Consider the following 20897-nt stretch of genomic DNA (forward strand, 5'->3'; position numbering starts at 1 on the left):
ACAGAGGAGGAGGGACAGGTACAGAGGAAGAAGTGCAGCAAGTGCAGAGGAGGAGTTGGTACTGGGGAATGTTGTGTGGTGGGAACTGGGCTGAAAGTTCCTGGTATCATACTGATTGGTCCATGATATCTATTCCTTCCTCTCCTCTGTCTGCAGTTCGCCTGGTGGCCCCTCATTCCCTCAAAGTCATGCACCTTGAAACCCGGAGATGCAACATAAGCTGGGAGGTCTCCCAGGTCTCTCACTACGTTGGACAAACGTTGGAATTTGAGGCCCGCACACGTTCTCTGGGCCATAGCTGGGAGGTGAGGGCATAGCCACGCCCCTGTTCCTTCTGCACTTTCCTGTTCTGATGCATGCCCTTGTCCATTTCTACATGCTGTGTGCAGCTGGTTCACCCTGGTCCTCCTATATTGTTTGGCACTACTTGCTTTGCCTATGCTTTTATAGCTTGAGCATGCATCTGGGTCCATATCTATGTGGACCCCAGAGTAAGGTGGCATGTGAGGCTCAGCAGCCATTTTTTCACATTCCAAATGCAGCATACTTCCTGGTTGCAGGGGGACGGCGTAGCAGGGGGACGACAGGGACCGAGCCTTATCATCCACACACATATTCCTCTACTTATCTGTGGACTGTGAGAGAGGGGAAGAAGTCTCAGGGTCCCAGCAGCCAGGGAATCAGAGAGCTTTTGGGAAAGCTGGGAAAGGGCTGCTTGCTTAGCCTCCTGGCCTGGTTGTGGGAGGTGAAGTGGACAGGGGAGACATTGCTGAGCTGACACCCATCTCTGCCCAGGACGTGCCCCTGCTAAGCCTCAAGCAGCGGCAGCAGTGGATTTTCCTGGAGACGCTTACCCCTGACATGTCATATGAGCTCCAGGTGCGGGTCAGGGCCCAACAAGATAACCCCGGGACCTGGAGCCCCTGGAGCCAGCCCCTGGCCTTTCGGACAAGGCCGGCAGGTACAGTGGGCAGCCTGGAGGGAGCTGGGTAGGGCCAAGGTGCTCTGGGAGCTGCAGAGGTGGCACTGGCTTCTCCTCATCTCCCTCTTGTGGGCTCACTTACCAGAGACAGGGCTACTGAGGGGTCAGCCATGGCCCACGAGTGGTACTCTGTGTCCACTCTGAATCCCTAGAATTCATGGCTGGGAGCTGCTTTTCCCAGCTTTCCCTGCAGGACAGATAATGTGGGGGCACAGTAGTTCAGTTCTGCCAGAAGTGTGAGTGTAGCCTCTTAGCCTGGATACTGTGGGGCTGCCACACCTGGTGGGGACCCTTGAGGACCCATCTCTGGCCGTGTCACTTGCTGAGTTCAAGGGACATGGAAGCTCTAGGCGTGATGCTGAAAAGCCTCAGTAACTGAGGTAGGAGCCAGTCAGGGCTGTTGTGGGCTCTGCTGAGAACGCCTCAGGGCTGTCCCTTTTAAGCACAGCCTGCCTTTCTGGACAAGTGAGCTTAAGCAGGACTGAGGACCAAGTCCCCAGCAAAAACAAGCCTGGCTAGACACTGGTACCTGGCAGGGTGTGACTTGGGGACGGGGTGTTGGGATTCAGGTGACTTTCTGACCTCTCACCTTCCACTTTTTATACCCTGGACAGATCCCAGGAAGGCGACTCTTCCCATACTGTGGCTCAGACACCTTCTCCTGAGCCTCGGTTGTAGTTTTGGCTTCTTGGTCTGCGTCTACGTTTTGGTCAAGTGCCGGTACCTTGGGCCATGGTAAGGAAATTCCTGGCCAGTCTCTCCTTCCCACCTCCTCTCTATTATGCACATTTTCCCAGGTTGGACTGAACTGTACCCTGCTCCCTCACACCTGTCCTCCCTCTGTTCCCTTCCTCAACAGCTAACTTGTCCCTGTGCCCCATCCGCACAGCTGGTGTGGGAAGGGGAGGTAGACTTTGGCAGGAAGAGTCCCCTGGGGCCTCCCTGAAGCTCCCAGGGGCCTCTGAGTGTCTTTTCTATTGCTCTTGGTCCCCTCCTATCCGTTCCAACCTTGCCACACTCCTGTCAAACCCTCCTTAAGAGATTCCCCAGCACACCAGTAATACATCCCAACCTTTGAGGGTTTCCACTGGGTGGCTCCCCATTTTCCATTAGATATCTTCAGGTCCTAGGCATCTTAGCGACTAGAACATGAGGTAGGAATGCAACTTCCACTCTCTCCCCAGACTGGCTGCCTTCGTGCAGTGCACGACAGGCACCACCGTCTGTGGGCGTGCTCACCAGCAGGCCTCTCTTCCGCCTCCATCTCTAGCCTGTGCGGTTTCTCCCACTCTTGAGCCACCCTGTGACTAGCACTCAGTTCTGTGTCCACAGAATGACCAATCCTATTACATGGTTTACTTCAGACCTGTCTCCTCCTCCTTCTCCTCCTCCTTTTCCTCCTCTTCCTCCTCCTCCTCCTCCTCCTCCTCCTTTTGGTTTTTCGAGACAGGGTTTCTCTGTGTAGCTTTGGCTATCCTGAACTCACTTTGTAGACCAGGCTGGCTTTGAACTCACTTCTCCTCCTCCTCCTCCTCCTCCTTCTTCTTCTTTTTCTCGAGACAGGGTTTCTCTGTGTAGCTTGCTGTCCTGGACTCGCTTTGTAGACAAGGCTGGCCTTGAACTCACAATGATCCACCTGCCTCTGCCTCCCAAGTGCTGGGATTAAAGGCGTGCGCCACCACTGCCTGGCCAGGTCTGTCTTCTTGCCAGCGCTCCAGCTCCTGGGGAAGCAGAAGCCTTCTCTGCTGTCTGCTTTTATGTCCCCAGCACCCTGTGCTATGTTCTCCCTTAGTGACGTCTCAGTCAACATTGTTGAATAAATGGGTAGGCATGGGATGGGCCCACCCCCTACTCTCAGGGCCGTGGGTGGGGCTGGTGGTAGGGCATCGTGCTGCTCCTTCCGTACCTGGTCTCACCCTTCGTTTCTCCCCTTTTTCCCTGGCCAGGCTGAAGACAGTTCTCAAATGCCACGTCCCAGACCCCTCTGAGTTCTTCTCCCAGCTGAGCTCCCAGCATGGAGGAGACCTTCAGGTAAGAGCCAGGGGTAGAAGACAGAAGGGTAATTGGTGGGCAGCCCAAGGGCAGGCTGCAGGGCAGATAGGTGACCAGGTGACAGTGGCTTTGCCCTCAGTGAGAGGATGCAGGGTGCTGAAGTGAGCAGCCCGTCCCATGGGCACAGCTCTGTCCCTGCTCTCCAAGGGAGCCTTACATCTAAACCACATGGCCTTGCCTCTAACCCTGGCTCTGCCGCTGCCTGGCTGGGTAAACTTGGGTAAGTTATAGATCTTCCCAGTGCCTCAGTTTCCTCACTTGTACAACTGGAGGGAAAAAAAAAACCAGTGTCACTGTGTGTTTGTGTATGGCCCTGTGAATGTTGCTGGGCATAGTAAGGGTGGTAAGGGGATACAGGGATTCCTACCTGTTTCTCCTGGCCCTGGGGGAGTAGAGTGATGCCCAGCAGGTCCACCAACTCACCGCAGTAACACAGGTCCTCAGAAATCACAAAACCTGGGTTCGTTTTCAAACCCATACAGTCATAATATCTCTAGTCTACCTGCTTCAGCCTAGAAACTTCCAGAGGCAAGGGGTGGATGGAAGGTAGAGGGAGTCTACCGTTACTACCTCCAGCCTGACTGGGGTGTGTATGAGTTGTGTGCACATGTTCCTGAATGCATGGCTGTGGGTGTGGTGGGGTGAGTATGAGTTGTGTGCACATGTTCCTGAATGCATGGCTGTGGGTGTGGTAGGGTGAGTAGCTCCTTAAAATGATTTTTCTGAACTGGATGCGGCAGCATATGACTTTAACCCCAGCACTAGGGAGGCAGAGGCAGGTGGATCTCTGTGAGTTCGAAGCCAGCCTGGTCTACAAAGTGAGTCCAGGACAGCCAGGACTACACAGAGAAGCCTTGTCTCAAAAAAACAAAAACCAAACCAAACCAAACCAAACCAAAACGAAAAAAAAAAAAAAAAGCCAACCAACCAACCAAACAAAACAGACAGCAATGCTACATCCAGGTTTCGGGTGGGGTGGGGTTTTGGATGCTGCTGATGGATGGAGAGCAGGAGGAAGGGCAGAGAGAGAGAGGAGGAGGAGTTGAGTTCAGTGGTGGGATAGGAAGTAGAGCAACCCACTGATTAGCCTCACTTTCTCTGGCAGAAATGGCTTTCCTCGCCCGTGCCCTCGTCCTCCTTTGGCCTCGCTGGCCCTGCACCCGAGATCTCTCCTCTGGAGGTGCTTGACCGAGACACCAAGGCCATGCAGTTGCTTGCGCTGCAGCAGGACAAGGCCTGCTCCCCCTCACCCAGCGGCCACTCACAGGGCAGCTGCTTCACCAACCAGGGCTACTTCTTCTTCCACCTGCCCGACGCCTTGGAGATCGAGTCCTGCCAGGTGTACTTCACCTATGACCCCTGCACGGAGGAAGACGTGGAGGAAGATGGGCCAAGGCTCCCCCAGGGCTCTCCCCTCCCACCTCTGCTGCCTCTGGCTGGAGAAGAGGGGGACTACTGTGCCTTCCCACCCAGAGATGACCTGATGCACTTCTCCCCGACTCTGAGCTCCCCCAACACTGCTTATGGCAGCAGCCTAGTGCCTGAAGAGAGGCCTCCAGTCTCCTTGCAGGAGGGACTTCCCTCTGTAGCACCCCCTGACCCGATGGGCTTGCAGTGCCCTCTGGAGCTGGTGCTGGAAGGTGATGGAAAGGTGCTGTTGGCCCATAGTTCTGGGGAGCAGGCTAGTGTCCCTGAAGGCAGCCTTCATGAGCAAGGTCAGGACAGAGGCCAGGGCCCTGCCCTGACTCTGAACACTGATGCCTACCTGTCTCTTCAAGAACTGCAAGCCCAAGATCCGGGCCACCTAGGATAGATAGGTGGCCAGGATTGGGATCCAGATGCTTGGGGCAGGTCAGGCTTGAGGGAGAGTGGTGAGGGTTCTCTTGAGGATCGTCCACTGTTGAGGACTGTCCTCGATTAGCCCCACCCCCAAACTTAGTCATCCACTTCTGAGCCTCCACTTACTGCTTCCTGGTCCAGCCAGGATCTGGGGTGGGGAGGGGTGGGGTGGTCAGCTCCACCTTTCTATATAGTCACGAGGTCACTAGCTTCCTGTGCCTGCCTCACTCCCGCCTGCTCACCTTCACAGGGCAGCCAGAACTTGCTTGCCAAAGTACAAATGTGACCCCGCTCCACTTCTATCCTTGAGCTTGCCTTCTGCGCCATTTCCTGTCCCAGCTCTTGCCCTGGCAGCACTGCTGTGAAACAGCTGTCCTCAGGGTGTAGGGAGGCTGCCAGTGTCTTTAGCGGAGCAAAGAGATCCTGATAAGACTAGATGCAGCCTGTTGACTGTTGAGGGTCCCTCACAGAAGGAGGGGATGGGAAGGGTCATCAGACTGTCCCCCAAGATCCTAACCACTTCCCCACACCCTATCCCTAGCTATGCATAGTTCTGCCCTTGGTGCGTGTGTTCTTGGGAGATGCTGGCCTATGTAGAGCGGGGAGGGTCAGCTGAAGTGAGGCCTCCATCTGTGTAGCTATGGAGACATTGTTGTCTATTCTGGGGTTGGGTATTTTTTCTGTGATGCAGTTGCTTTGGGGTCACCTATACCCCTATAAGTAAGCCTAGTAGACTCAAAGGCTCACCGAGCTGGACTCGAGTGCCTTTGATGCCATATATCTGGGAGAAGTACTTATTTGTTCATGTACCCGCCCCTGCCCCCCAAAAAAAGCTTACACAACAAGCCTTGCTCGTGTCAGCACTATCCTTTGTGGAAACCTCACAAGGATCCCCTGGGGTCTCCTGGGGTCCCTGCTCTTGGCTTACACCTTTGCAGGCACTGTTCACTGTGCCTCATCTGCACGTCAAATGTCCTTCATCGTGATGACGGAGGTGCTGCTTGCTTGAGGCACTCAAACGTCTCCATTCCATTCTTGAAGGAGATAAAGGGGTCAGATCCTGACCCGTCTTCCTTCTTCCAGGCTTTCACCTGGCTTCCCAGTGCTAGGCTCAGTATGGACACAAACATCTACACAGCAGGGGCTGTCAGCTGTCGGTCTTTCCACACCTGCCTCATCAATTTATGGGTGAGCCCATTGGATAGTGAGCCCTGAGTCCCAGCAGCCAGATCTCTCTCAGAGAAGAGCTCTGCTCTAAAGACAGCTCAACTAGTACAGAACCTCATTTTCTGTCACCTTGTTCCAGAATTGACTGCACCATGATGATCATTTCAGGCTTCCTGTTCACTGCTCATTGGCTACCTGGACAGACCACAGGCCCACAGGCAGACAAGCAGCCTGTGAGGGGCCTGGACAGAGAAGCTCTGTTGCAGAAGCTCCTCCTGATCTAGCCAATCAGATTATCACTCAACCAGGAGTCATGGGATCAGGTGCTTGGGGGCAAGGCCCCTAGGCTTAGCAAGAAGAGATGGGCCAGTTAAAAGGAAGTTCAGGTCCCGTGTTCTCCTACCCGCCAGGGGTCAGAAGCCCTGTTTCCTTCCCTATGAAACCCCACACATCCCCTCTTGCCACAGGATGCTGTCTGTCGCCAGCCCCCTCTGTCTCAGCGATGGATCAGCCCCAAGCTCTGCATCCATGCTCTTGCTTGTGTACCGCACCCAGGCAAACGGGCAAACCTTCAGCATTCTCTTGCCTTAGCTTCCAAACAGAAATGCAACTTATTTTCTCTGCAAAAGAGATCTGGGAAGGATCCGGTTCTCCCTCCCCCCCCCCCTCTCTCTCTCGCTCTGTGCATGCAGCCTTTGTAATTATTTCCTGGAAAGTTTTGCAACACTTTCACTTTTGTTTGTTTAAATATACTTGTTTATAGATTTTTTTCCCCTTCATATCGCTTCTGTGTCTGGAAAACCCAATCTTCCTATAAATAAAAGGTGACTGTAAAAAGCAGACACAATATAACTTTGTGTGACTCTGATCTGAGGGTGGACCCTAGAGGCAGGGTGCTGCCCAGTCCATTTCATCCTGGGACTACAAGAAAGAGAGGAAAACAGGATAGTGTTCATGTAAAAAAAAAAAAAAAGAGAGAGAGAGAGAGGAAAGCAGGATAATGTTCATGTAAAAAAGAAATGAAAGCAGGATAATGTTCATGTCATTGCCAGTGGAACTTGGCCATCTCAGGCTAGAAGGGCGATGCCGCTTGAGATTGAGGGAAACGTCCTCTGTGAAGACAGCAGGGCTGTTAAGAAGATCTTTGTCATTTATAGGAATTAGGTTTCTGTGCACAGATATGCTCCAACCTCCCCCCCCCATTATCCCCCCCCCATTATCCCCCCTCCCAGGCAGGGTTTCTCTGTGTAGCCTTGGCTGTTGTAGAACTCTCTCTCTCTCTCTGTAGACCAGGCTGGCCATGAATTCACAGAGATCCACCTGCCTCTGCCTCCTGAGTGCTGGGATTAGAGGTGAGCGCCACCACAGGCTGCTCCAACATCTCTTAAATCCCCACATCTTGGCTTGGGCAAGTGTTCCAACAGATCATGCATTAATCTATCATCCATCTATTTGCCTTTCTCTCTGTCTGTCTGTCTGTGTCTAGGCCATCTAATGATCACCTATCAGCAATCAGAATTTTCGCAGTGTCTTGAGAAACACTAGTCAGTAATCGCTAGCATTCATGGAGCTGCACGTATGGCAGATATTGTTAAACTGATTATACTTACGCATGGCAGACACTACTAATCAATTGCACTCATACCTGGCAGACGTTGCTAATCAATTGCACCTATGCATGGCAGACATTAATACTTAATCACAGCCTTCCTTCCACCAGAGGGTGGATGCAGCTTTAGAGTTTGCAGTACTGTGTCTGGGACAGCCCCAAGTCATGAGAGCTGGCACCTAGCAACGTGTCTGGGTCACGCTGCCTCTCAGTTTCCTCCTACAAAAAGAGCTCTTCACATTCCCTGGTTTGATTCTCCAGGCAGGGAGAGCAGATGCTGAGCTAGATGGTGCAGCCTGGAAAGCTGAGAGTACAGTGAGCAAGGGTCCCAGGAAGCCAGGAAGCCAGAAGCCCAGCTGTTCCCTGTGTCTGGTGAGAGACCTGATCTGGCTGTGCATGGAGAAAGGGGCCACCATATGTCAGGTGGAGATGGCCAGCATCACTGCACATCAGATGGAGATCTTGGGAGCTGGGCCAGGAGGAAGCAGCTGACAGGGTAGTCCAGGGAAAGGGTGTGTGTGTGTGCCAGAACCCCCAGGATCAGATTTCAGGGGAAAAGCACCATCTGGGGAGCAGGCACATCTGGGTCTCTGGAGATTCTCCGGTGCAGAGTGGGAAGCAGGAAGCATCCAGGCGCAATGGAGGGGAGGGGGAGGGGAGCACAGGAAGGGGGCTGGAGAAGGAGGCTTCAGGCCTCTCCCATCTCCTTTTTGTTGATATGTTTCTTCCTTCCCCAAGTCCCATCTCTGCTCTTGTCCTCACTCTAAGCAACCCCCAGAACCCAGGTTTCCAGGCAAATTATGGTAGAAATAGTTTGCTCAAGTCTAAGACAGAAATCCAGCCTGGCCTGACTCATCATGATGGCTGGGTCAACAGAAGAAACCCCAGGACATCAAAAGTAAAACCAAAACAGCAAAGCACACTGGAGGCAGGATGGTGGCTCATCCCTGAACCCCAGCAGTGGGGCCGCTAAGACAGGGGGATCTCAGGTTTGAAGGTAGCCTGGTCCATGTAGTGAGTTCCAGGCCAGTCTGGACTATGTGACAAGTCTCTGTTCCAACAAACAAATTCCCCCCAAAGCCCCCACAAATCAACCAACTCCCTCTGTCTCCACAAAAAAAACAAAAACAAAAACAAAAAAACAAAAAAACAAAAACAAAAACAAACAAAAAAAAACATATCAGCTCCACGCCCTCGAGCAGAGGCAGAACTTGCTTCCCACTTTGCAGATGAGGAAACTGAGGCTGGGGGTAGTTGAGAAGTGTGGCTGCTACTGGGTAGAGATTCTGTGCTCCGGACTCCTTGGCCTGTGGACTTTCTGAGTGCAAACCTGTCTGGAGACACTTCTAACCAAGGGCGGAAAACCAGCCACCTGATAGCCAATCTGAAAGAAAGAAAAAGATGCAATGCCCACCACGCTGCAAGAGGGAGAGAAACCCTTCCCACAGCACGACTGGCCAGGACATGGGGCTAAGGGTGAGGCTGACAGTCAGGGGACCCTCCTCCTCGTGACTGGAGACTCCCTCTGTTCACCGCCTCCTACCAGACAGCCAGCATCCCACAGGACAGGCCCAAGCAGCAGCTGCCTCACTTAGCTCTACAGCCCATCTTTCTACCAGGCAATGTGCATTTTTTGACATTGCAACATGATGCAATCTACAAAATCCACACTTAAGAATCACACAACTAGTTGGGTGGGGTGGCACACACCTGTAATCCCAACACTTTGGAAGGGGGAGGCAGAGGCAAGCCAGCCTGGCCTACAAATCGAATCCAGCACAGCCAAGGCTACACTGAGAAACCTTATCTCAAAAAAACCAAAACCAACCCTTCCCCCCCCCCCCAAAAAAACCTACACAATTGAAGTTTTTGGGGTTTTTAAAAGACAAATCACATAATGTGTTTTTACTTAAAACACTTTTGTGTTGGGTGACACTCATAGCTGCCCTGCTTTTAGCCAAGTTAGGACCAAAACCTTCCACCCTGGACAGTCTCACTAAGAGTCACCTGTCGCCATACCACCTCCTGGTTTGACTCCAGAGACACCCTATTGTAATCAGGAGAAGACTGGGTTCTTCAGTGTCACTGTCCTTGACTTGGGGAGCCTGGGGAGCTCTCATCAGCTCTGTGCCCCATGCCCATCAGTGCACTAGGAACGCAGACTAGGCTGATTCCAAGTCGCCCTCAGTCCTCAGTCTGCAGCTCTAGGTATCGCTTGGCAGCTGGGTGATGCTGGGACCATGTGTCTGTCACCTCCAGAGCTCAAGGCTGGCATTGGAGGTGGCTACAAACAGAAACTAGAAATAACTGATTTCCATTGTCACCTGTTGATCTCTGAGGTTGAAACAGCTTTCTCCTCAAGCAGTCCACTCGCAGACTCCTAAAGATCCCTCAGAACCCTACTCAGGAACTCCCATTTCTGGGCAGCCCTCTTAGTTTCCCCTCTTGAGTTGAGGCATTTCTTCTGAAGGATCTTTGCTTAAAGCATTGCGTTATTACTGTGCTTCAGCCTTATTTTTTTTTAAATATTTTATTTAAAGCCAGGCGTGGTGGCTCACGCCTATAATCCCAGCACTCGGGAAGCAGAGGCAGGTGGATCGCTGTGAGTTCGAGGCCAACCTGGTCTACAAAGCGGGTCCAGGACAGCCAAGGCTACACAGAGAGACCCTGTCTTGAAAAACCAAAAATTTTTTTTTTAAATTTAATTTTAATTTATGTCCATTGGTGTGGGAGTGTCAGATCTTGGAGTTACAGACTGTTGTGCGCTGCTGGGTGGGTGCTGGGAATTGAACCCGGGTGCTTTGGAAGAGCAGGCAGTGCTCTTAACCACTGAGCCATCTCTCCAGCCTTGCTTCAGCCTTATATATGTGCTTTGCTTGCCTGCTTGCTTGCTTGTTTCACCCCATTTTACAGATGAGACTTGAACTCATGATTTGATGGCTTGCTCCAGGTCACGTAGCTAGAACACTGCAGGGAAAGGATGTGGACCATGTTGTTCTGTGACACTGCCACTGGTCCAGATTGTCAACACTCTGTAGGGCATGTGCCAGCAAGTTATCTCAGACCATGTGACAAGAACCTACTGAGGCAAGCATGGCAGCTTCTGGGACCTAAGAGGATGCTGCCACATACCCTGCCATGATAAGTTTAGTGTAGACGGAGTGTTGATGAAATTTAAAGCTGACTGGTAGCTCTGAGCCTGACTCCTGGGGCAGGCCTGGGGCAGCCCCACTGCTGACATTTTCCGACACCAGGGATGTGACACACCCATTGGGGGCCTTGAGAAAGCAAAGCAGGAAGTGAGGCTGCTTGAGACCTGGGGCTCAGGATGCCAGGAGGTACCCTTGATTCCAGGAAACCAGGGTGCGGAGGGGGAGAGAGCAGCTGGTGGAGAGGCCAGATTCTCCGCCCCTTTGTGCACCTGGCCTCAAGTGGGAATGTACACAGCCACACAGGTGTAGGCATGCCATAGGTGCTGGCCCCGGGGCTGGAGTGTCCCCAGAGGCCTCAGCCTCATTCTGAAGGAGTGACCATGGAGGGTGCAGACAAGTAGTCAACACTCACCAGCCTGTCCTCATTCCTGGCACAAGACCTTGTTAGGATGTTTGGAAGCACACGGAGACTGCTCAACTGGGGGGAAAAGATGCTGGAAGGGCCTTTGAGGGTGCTCAGCTCAAGTTAAGTGAGGCTTGCAAAGACTTGACAAAGAGGAATAACAAATCCATTCATTTGTTTAGTCAACACTCTGTTTACAGAGGGTGGTGATGTGCAAGGCAGATGCAGGGTGCCGAGGAAAGGAAAGCAGATGCTATCCACCCTTGCAGCCCTTGGAGGGCTGGGGCCGAGCAAGACAGTGGCCCTAGCCTTGTGGGGCAGCCTGTATAAAATGTTCTGGCTCCACTTCCTGCCAGCTGTGCCCTTAAATGGATGCCAAAGCTTCTCTTGGGCCTCAGTTTTTTTATTCTGATGATACCAGGACTGTCATGAGGATAAAGTAATTAAGTACATGTGATGTATTTAGAAGAGTGCTGGATGGAGCCATGGGAGGGGACAGAACTGAGACCAGGTGGCCCAGGGATGGTGGAGGTAGGACACTGGCCCCCAACTCACTGCTTTCTGTTGGTGCTCTTGTCTGCTTTGCAACCCTCATGGGGGAACCACGTGGGCTCTGTTGCCCCTCCTCACCCTTTCTAGGCTCTTAACCCTTTGTGTATCTGCCCCAAGCATTCTAAGGGAGAATCCCAACGGCTCTTTGTAGGAGGTATGACATACACCGAAGGTAAGCTGGGGGCCACCTCCTCCTCCTCTCAGATCTGCCATCTTAGCTGTCACCACCCTTACTCAAGTCACTGTGTTCCCGCCAGGCCTGTCCCATTTGCCCTCTGGGAGCCTCAGTTTTCTTGTCTGTGATGTGGAGTAAGGGGACCAAAAAGAAGATCCCAGATTCTGGTTTCTGGTGGCCCGGAAGTCTGGTCTACAGTCTCAGAAGTAGGTAAGGGGCCCCCTTCATTAGCATACTCCTCAGTTTTCTAAAAAGAGCCCTCCCCCGCCACTGCTCTCTTTTCTACATCAATGTCCAGGGGACTTAGTGACAGGGCGTGTTTGGGAGCCCACCTGAGGCCAGCCTGCCATACAATTATTTATCAGTGGGTTTACTGAGGTTCCTGCTGTGGCCCTCATACTAAAGGATGAGTTACAGAGGAGCTGGCAATGTCCTGAGATGCTCTTGGTGGTGGTCAACTCCGGAGATCAGGTGGGTGTCCCTGCCTGATGGATCCTGACACCTTCTCTGGCAAGGGGCAGATTGAGCTTCCAGGAACAGAGCAAGGCAGCTGGCAAGAAAATTCTCTCACTGTGATAATGATGCTTGTGCAGCTGGGATTCCCACACCTGGATGCTCATGGAGACAGCAACCGTGGGGGCTCCGAATAACGACAGTGATGTGTAACAGCCACTTAGAAGGTTCTGGCACCTTTCCCAGGTCCTCCCATTACCACTAGGCTTCCAGTTATTGTGAAAGACAGTTGCGGGAACAGAAGAGAAGGCCTATGGCTAATGGGGGGGGAGGGGTGGGGTCTCCTTGGAGAACTGAGTGCGGATGGATGACCTTGGCCGGGTCACCTAGGGGAAGGAGCCAAGCCCAGAGCTGATCTCTGTTTCTAGTGGAGCTCTGGCTGCAGACTGAAAAGATCAACAAAATGAAAATGTTGGCCATTAAACCCAGATCCCTTGGACATTTTGAACTCTCTGCCTGAGGCCCACATGCCAAGTTCTGCCAGCAGCCACGAGAGGCAGGAGGGGCACACCTGCACCTTGGGGCTGCTACAGTCCAATTGGAGACTTCTGGGCATTAGGACAGAGATGGAACATACTACTGTTATGCTAAACCATTCGTGCACAGTCCTCTGTCTTAGCGCCATCCTCCTGGACATATAACTAGCGTCTGGCCTGGATTCCTTTCCTACCTTCACCACAGAGGATTCTAGAGAGGTTCAGCCCATTGGGGAGCCTCCTCCCTGCCCACTTCAGGGTATGGGGATGTCTACCAGCCCAAAGTATGTGGATGCCTGCCAACAGCGTATGCCTAAGTGTGGATAAGACTAATAGGAAACAGAAGTAGATGCAATTGAAGACGTTACCGCTCAGCTGGCTATGCTCCCAGTTCGGTGTTGGCTGTTCTGGGCCCTGGAGTGCTCAAGACTTACAGACTAGAATAGTGAACCTACAGGCTTATAGCTCCCAGCTCTGAGTGCAAGGGACCTATGGCTCTAAGCTTTGGAAATCAGATGCTCAAGCCCGATGCTTAAGCTCTGGGCCTCAGCCACCCCTGCATAACTATTGCAACCCTTCGCCTTCAGCACCACTGAATGGCAGCGGTACCAAGCAATGGAAAGCATCAGTCGGCACTATCATCTGTTACAGCTCTTCTATAGGCCTGGGGTGCAGGGACCCTCTGTCCTGTCATGATCATTATTATAGGGCCCAGAGTGGGAGGCTCCTCAGTCACTGTGACTGGCCTACAGCGAATAGTGGTACCCATACTGGGCAGCTCCCTTGAACTTGCCCAGGGGTCAGGACTTGCTGTTTCTCATCTTCCACCATTTTACATCCTTCACGGGCTCCATCACCCTCGTTCCCCGTCATCTGCTCCAGCCACTCTTGTCCTCTGACTTTTCTTGCCATGGATGCTGCCTGCTGCTGCTGCTGCTGTCACTCAGCTGCTGCCTCTGTAGCTGCTGCTGTCCCGCTGTCCTCTCTTTGTGCTATCAGCCAATTCTATTAATGATAAGGATCAAAAACAGGCAGAGAGAGAGAGAGAGAGAGAGAGAGAGAGAGAGAGAGAGAGAGAGAGAGACCTGCTCAAGAAAATCTTCTTATTGGACTTAAAGTCACAAAACCGGGGGCCACACAGGAAGGGGTCTCCCGGCTGACTGGGAAAGTGAGCTGAATACTTTGTTTACATAGACAAGGAGTGAGTGTGGTGCTGGTGTTTGCAAACAAAGGGCTGTCTTTGTACTGATCACAGGCCTTTGAGCTGCACCATTTCGGGAGGTGCTACCCTTCCAGCCTGGGTGCAAATGGCTACATGCTCTTCTAGAGTTGACCAAGTCCAGTGCAAAGTGCTGGAAACAGATGCAGCTGAAACAAACGGTGTCTTCCGGGAGCTGGCACGAGCCTTGGTTAGCAAGCATCTGTGATCGCCAGGTTAGCTTCCTCAAGGTATACAGGGAGTGTTTAAATGGCTGGCACGAAGACAGTCCATCTGGCTGCTTAACTGGTAATCTTTTACTCAAGATGGCCGGGACATCGTAGAAGCATCCAACATCTGCCATTTTGGGGAATTAAATTATCTTGTACCCCAAATCTTAGTTTACTGAAGGAAAAATAAGCCTTAAAGGAGTGCTTGCCATAGAATCGTATCATCACCAGTTATTCGTCGTTCTCCCTCCTCCCCAGTACCCCTGGGATAAGTGGGCCCCTCTGATCCATCTAAAGACCAACTCTCCCACTTCCTGCACTGTCCCCAAGGGACTGTCCCAGCTTACATCATCCAATTGCAGGAAGGTTCGCAATTAAAAAGGAGGAGGAAGAGGAAGAGGAGGAGAAGGAAGAGGAGGAGGAGGAGGAGGAGGAGGAGGAGGGTGGGTATCTCAGCTCTTTAGATTATGGATAATGATTGCAACTTGCTATGTATGTGCCCTGCCATATGTGGCCCTTGAGAGGGGATATACTGATACATTCAGAACTGGGAGGGAAACCCCTATTGTGTGTGGTCCTTGGAGAGGACATCCTACTTCACACTGGCCACAGGAGAAGGCACCATGATGTACATGTGCCCAGGAAGCGGCACCCCACTGCATGTGTACACTGGGAAAAGTTGTTTACCCATTTGGTTTAGTGCAAAGCACATGCCCAGCCCTGGTTTGTTAAACCTGGGTGAATTCCCTGAGGCTGTTGAGAGAGAGAGAGAGAGAGAGAGAGAGAGAGAGAGAGAGAGAGAGAGAGAGAGAGAGAGAGAGAGAACGCATAGGTTCTCAGCATTGGAAAAGTGTGCCTTGCTAGTAATTCAGGCTGCAAGTTCAGGATCAAGGTGTCCATGGGTTCAGGGGTCTCCTCCTGGAGCCTGAGAAGAATCTATTCTAGGCCTTTCCTCAGAATCCAATGGTTGTTGACCTGTAGTGTCCTTGCCTGTAGATACAGCACCTAATCTCTCTGCCTGCACTAACAGTGTGCGTGTGTGTGCGTGCGTGCCTGTCTGTCTGTCTGTCTGACTGACTGTCTCCAAGTTCTTTTCTTATAAGAATGTGGTTCTGAGTTTCCTGCCACCACAGCTGAGCAACACCAGGGCACTGTTCCTTTCTTCCACACTAGGCTTCTGAGGAACAGATGAAGCTGGGAGTCCTGGGTTCTGGTTCCCAGCACATGGAACAAGATCAGTGTGACAAGGTTTCTGATCTCACCTGGGATGTGGAAAAGAGTTTTCCCACCATGTTACAGTTAGCTCTTTTAATGAGATTGCTAGTACCGAAAAGCAGCAAATTTAGAGTTCCAAAGCTGAGGCAGCAGCAATCGCAGTGTTACAGCCCTTTGGTTAAACCACCATCTTAACGACAGAGGGTACAGGTAAACGCCTGTGCCTGATCCAGTGACAGCTAGAACGTAGGTTCCATGGCTAATCCAAAGCTCGGGGCTCCAAGAGCCCTGACCTGAATCGAGCAGCTGCTTTGCTGGGGCCAGCAGCTTACTCCTGAAGATGAGCACTGGGCTCCTGGCAGCTGGGTAAACTATAGCGGCAACCAAGGCGGTTCCACTATGGCTTCCTGGCCAGAAGTCAAACCCGGGTGGGGGGGGTGTGTCCAGTGGTGAGTTCTTCGTGGAGGAGGGGAGCCCTTCATTCCCCAGAATAAATGACCAGTCTGAGCCTCATTGATGGAATAGATGGTGTGCTTTATTTCGTGAACAGGGACATTATAAACCTTGGGGAGGGGTTTGGAGGATGGATATGTTCGGTCAGCTGGGGATTATAAGCATGGAGAAAGATAACAGGTGACAACTTACATGACTGACCACCTGTAACCACCTGGGGACCGTGTCACGTGCTCCAGAGGCAGGCTCAGAAACAAGGAAGAGCTTTGTCCTGTGCCTTCCGTTCTCAGGGTGAGATTTTAATTCTCAACTGTGAGATTTCTGGGGTTTGAACATGTTCCATCTCCATCCCATGGCAATTCCTCTGGAGGCACAGTCCATGAACCTGACATAAGGACATCAGTCATATTGCATTAGGGGCCACCTCACACTCACATCTTTCTGCTCTCTACAACTCATCTTTGTCAGGCCTGAGATGGCAGTCTGGGTAGGTGACACATCTTGACAACAGCAGTCAGGAAGACTTAGATTTTGTCCAGCCTGACTCTCCGACCTTTGGGCTGATTTTCGCCACCTGAATATGTCGGACATTTCAGGGCCTGTATCTGCCCTTCTGTGTGCCCCTAGATTTCAAGCCACGGTAGCCAGACCTCTCTGACTCTAGGGTCCTGAGAGTCTGAGGGCCTGTAGTACTGTGACATACCGATCCTCAGGAACAGTGAGACCTTCATGGCATCTATGTGGAAGTATGTCCCTACTGTCTCTGTGGGGACAAGCAGAGGACAAGGGCTAGACACCTCGGCCATGGCTTCAGGCTCTGAGATTTTGGGGATCTAAGGCTCTTGCCCTCAGATGCTTGTCCTCCTGTATCCAGCCCCTCCCCTAGGCTGAGTGGATCAATGCCTGTGGTCATTGGGTGCAGAGGCCACTAATTGTGCAAGATCTTTCTGAGATCTCACAGCTGCTATCATGTCTGGGCCGGGGCCCAGGCAGCTTGGCATTCCAGAGGACAGGACAGGGCACAGAAGAGGGACTCGGGGTGTCTGTGTCCCAGTGGACCCTGTCTCCTTTCTATGTTCCTGTCCCTTGGAAGAGTTGCATGGTGGAAGCTAGAGAGTGGAGAGAGAGGAAGGCGGATGAACCGAGCTAGGAACGAGTGTCTAGGCAAGAGTGGAGTCCTCTCTCATAGGGCCAAGAATCAGGCCCCCAAGCAGGGACAAGGACCCAGACAGAGCTGAGCATCAGGAGACAGCTTTGCCTTTCCACCCCCACAATGCTGGGCTTTCTCGTGCCATTTTCCTGTTGGCCCAGAGGGGGCTAATGGCTATAATTAATCATACAGAGATCATGACTCAGAGCCCTGGACCTGTTCCTCTAGCACAGAAGGGACCATGTCCACTGAACATGCAGAGTAGAGGTGTGTTCACACTCACTTCACACTCCTCAGCCTCCCACACTGCACCTCACACTCCGAGTACATTGCTTTCTGAGCATGTGCCTCACAGCTCCATACATGCTGTGAACATGTTTGTACCCACTTACACTCACACACAGATCCACTTCTCCACAGCCTGCTTTACATATACCCACTCCAGCCTACAACATGCCCTTCATGCATATAGTTTTCACATGCACCCTATACACATGATCAACTCTACATACATCATCCATTCACACATGCATTCTACATTGCACACATATCTCCTACATGCCTAGTACACACACACACACACACACACACACACACACACACACACACACACACAGGAAAGCACATGTCGTTGCCACACTGGGCTTCAGGCACATATACAACTCTGCAGAAAACCCAGGTTCATATCATGTGATCTGGCAAATGTTTGGGTGAGACCAACACCCTCTGTAGCAGCACTCTATTGTAGAATTCTAGTATGAGCCTCGCTGGTAGCTTCTGTCTCCCTAGATTGGTGCAGCAAAATGCAAAACAACAAAAACAAAACAAAACAAAACAAGGCAGGATTCATCTTTGCATATCTAATCTAACCCAAGAGAGCATCCAAGCTAACATTTTAATCTACGGCCAGCATCCAAGTGATCAATGAGATAATTGGACTTTTTTTTTTTTTTTTTTTTTTTTTTTGCTTGCTCAAGAGCTGGGAAACCTGGGGTGTGTCTTACCTATAAGCCCATCTTAGCTCCTACTGACTCTATTTCATGTGCAAGGACCACACGTGGCTAGCGGCCACTGCCCTGGACACAGGGCTTTATAGAACACAGATAATTACTAGATCAATGGAAGAGGGTGTCAACCACCCCCTCCCCCCCAACACACACACACACACACACACACACACACACACACACACACACTTCTCTCCTGTCTCCAGAAGGCATGGGCCCAGGCCTTTCAGGCCAGTTTAAGCTGTGTGAGCCCCTATTCTCACCTGAATAGGCCTCTGCAATTTCCCACTCATGCTCTTGGGGGACCAGGGGCTGTAACAAGGCAAGAATGTCACCAAGCAACAGGCCCCAGGGGAGAGCTCAGGTCTCCTGCTCCTGCCTGTCAGCCCCCTGGGTACCCAGGGGGCAGGGCGGGGCTGGGTAGGCGGGCATTGCTTGTCTCCTGCCTCCTGCGTCCTGCCTGTTTACCTGCCTTCAGTTACATTGTGGCCCTGGACCTGACAGGACGCCCATGGAGCTTGGGGCCACAGGCCACAGGGGACAAGGGCCAGGCACCTAGCTATGGCTTCAGGCCATTGATCCAACCTAGGCTGGCCAGCGGGGGGTGGAGAGACCTTGGCCTGGGCAAACAGAGGCTTCCAGGCCTGTGTACAGGCCCGGCACCTACCTTCCACTCTTGAAGGTAAGCAGGGGTTTCCAGGACAGGGGACCAGGATCTACGAATGGCCTGGTATCAGCATCTCCTCTGAAATGGCTTCCTGCAGCTTTGAGTGGCCTGCTTTGCTTTGAGCAGTGACCTGGCATGGAGGCCACAGGGTGCACTGAGCTGGGGAAGTGTGGGTGGAGCGAACCTGGCTGGGCCTAAGATGTGGGTGCCGGAGGGCTTCCAGGGACCGGGTAGCCTGGGATTTAGGTGTGCAGAGACAGGAGAGGCCCAGTTTATGGGGGCTGGTGGCTTTATTTCTTATTCCACATACGGCTTCACACCCTGAGCTTTCTGGAGAGCAAGACAGACCCAGAGCCCTACTCTGCATCCATGCGTGATCTACACTCAGGACCCTTGGCTCATAGGCTAGAGCTGGTGTGTGTGTGTGTGTGTGTGTGTGTGTGTGTGTGTGTGTGTGTGTGTGTTTGCCAGTGCATGGAAGGCCACAGTGCGTGCCTATGGGTTTTTGTAATGAACAAATGGGTATGCATTCCTCAATGTGTCTCAGTCTTTACACATCTCCGGGTGGGTGTATATGGATTTATGTGTGTGGCAGGAGCTCCCAGCAGTCAACTCCTCGTGGCTCATACTCAGGCCCCTAGTGTCAGTAGTTCACAGCAGGGTTTCCTCCAAATGGCAACATGCACCTCCTGTGTCCCTGGGTCAGAGTCCCGGCTCAGCCCTTCTGCTCAGTCTTAGGGAGTTCATCTCCTGGTATTTTTGATTCATCAACCACTAAAAGGAGACAATAAAGCAGACAGCGGAGGTTGCTGGAGGTGTAATGGGGCTTATATGTCACCATCCACTCCACAGTTGGAGTGGAACTCTCACACTGTGGTCGAACCCAGATGTGCGTTGTGCTACCTAGCGGCCCCGCCCCAGTGAACTCAGCCTGCTGAGGGTGGACAAGGACTCTCCACTGTCAGGAGGGTGGGAAAGGGTGCAGAGCAGGTGCCCAGTCTGTCAGGAAAGAAGCTGTCCTCTTCCTGGGGTTTCACACCATAGGTCAGAGAGCACACCCGCCTGGTCAGTTGCACAGATGGGACCACCGCTCCAGAGGCACTCTGGGAGAGTTTTCTAAAACGACATTGCTGTCTCCACTGAGTGTAGAAGTCACATCGGAGCTTGTGGGCCAGGAGAGAGCTCAGCAGAAGAGGAACATTGGGGAAGGGAACACTTGCATGTCAGTGAACAAGGATCTGTGGGGCTTACAGTCCAATCAACACCATCCTCAGGGCTGATGACTGGCATTTGGTCCACAGACTTTACTATTGCCCTTGGTGCTCAAGGTTATAATCAGGAAACAAACAAACAAACAAAAAATGTCAAGAAGCAGGAAAGTGGCGAAGTGGTGAGGGATGGATCAAGCATTGTGAGGTGGCATCTTTGGGCTGGGCGGGACGGACCTGAGATCCTACATTCATTCACTGGACAGAAAGTGAAGGCCCACTCCATACCAAGCTCTGCATGGGAGCAGGCTACACAGTGGCGATGGAGAAAACCTAGTGTTTGTGTGGCCATAGTGAAGACAGAAGACTCATAGGTACACCTCAGGAGTAGGTCTCTGGGAATACCATAGAGAAAATGTCAGCAAGGAGAGGAGCAGGAAAGACCTGAAGGAGATAGATGGCCCATGAGGCAAACGGAAGGAGAAATGGTCATGGCTAGGGAGGCAGCAAGTGCAAAGGGCCTGAGGTGCGTGTTAGCAATCCAGCAGAGTAAGTGTCTGTAGTCAAAGGAAGAAGAAGAGAGGAAGACACGTGGGTTCTTTCAGGACTGGGCTCTAGGTGGCTGGAGCTTTGTGCGGCTTGCAAACTGGGCAAGTGGGGATGACATCACCCTGGTGGCTGTGTGGGAATTCGCTGATGGCAGGGCTCATGACTGGCTGCTGCGGTGGCAACGGGTCTAGGAGAGGCAGACAACATGGCCTCAATGATGGTAGGGTGGGGAGAGTGACTTGGATGAAGGAAGGATGGCAGGGGAAGCTGGATGGAGGGCGCACTCCTGCAATCCCAGCG

The 20897-nt window shown here is 52.3% G+C and overlaps 2 protein-coding genes across 8 annotated transcripts in view; both read left to right on the forward strand.

Annotated features, from left to right (window-relative positions):
• Window positions 1-6881, forward strand: part of IL2RB (interleukin 2 receptor subunit beta) — a 43359-nt gene extending 36478 nt beyond the window's left edge. For all 7 annotated transcript variants that reach the window (XM_084749132.1, XM_084749133.1, XM_084749127.1 and 4 more), the window contains 5 exons: window positions 157-305; window positions 796-961; window positions 1597-1717; window positions 2929-3013; window positions 4140-6881. In XM_084749132.1, coding sequence (XP_084605258.1) covers window positions 157-305; window positions 796-961; window positions 1597-1717; window positions 2929-3013; window positions 4140-4847 — 1229 coding nt within the window. In that variant the 3' untranslated portion in view covers window positions 4848-6881. The remainder of the gene's footprint in view (window positions 1-156; window positions 306-795; window positions 962-1596; window positions 1718-2928; window positions 3014-4139) is intronic.
• Window positions 6882-18694: 11813 nt separating this feature from the next.
• TMPRSS6 (transmembrane serine protease 6) overlaps window positions 18695-20897 on the forward strand; it is a 32078-nt gene continuing 29875 nt past the window's right edge. Inside the window, exon 1 of the mRNA XM_084749829.1 lies at window positions 18695-18855. The gene's annotated coding sequence lies outside the window, so the exon portion shown is untranslated. The remainder of the gene's footprint in view (window positions 18856-20897) is intronic.

This window comes from Acomys minous (genome assembly GCF_964271855.1).
Source record: "Acomys minous genome assembly, chromosome: 12".
In the NCBI taxonomy this organism is placed as follows: Eukaryota; Metazoa; Chordata; class Mammalia; order Rodentia; family Muridae; genus Acomys; species Acomys minous.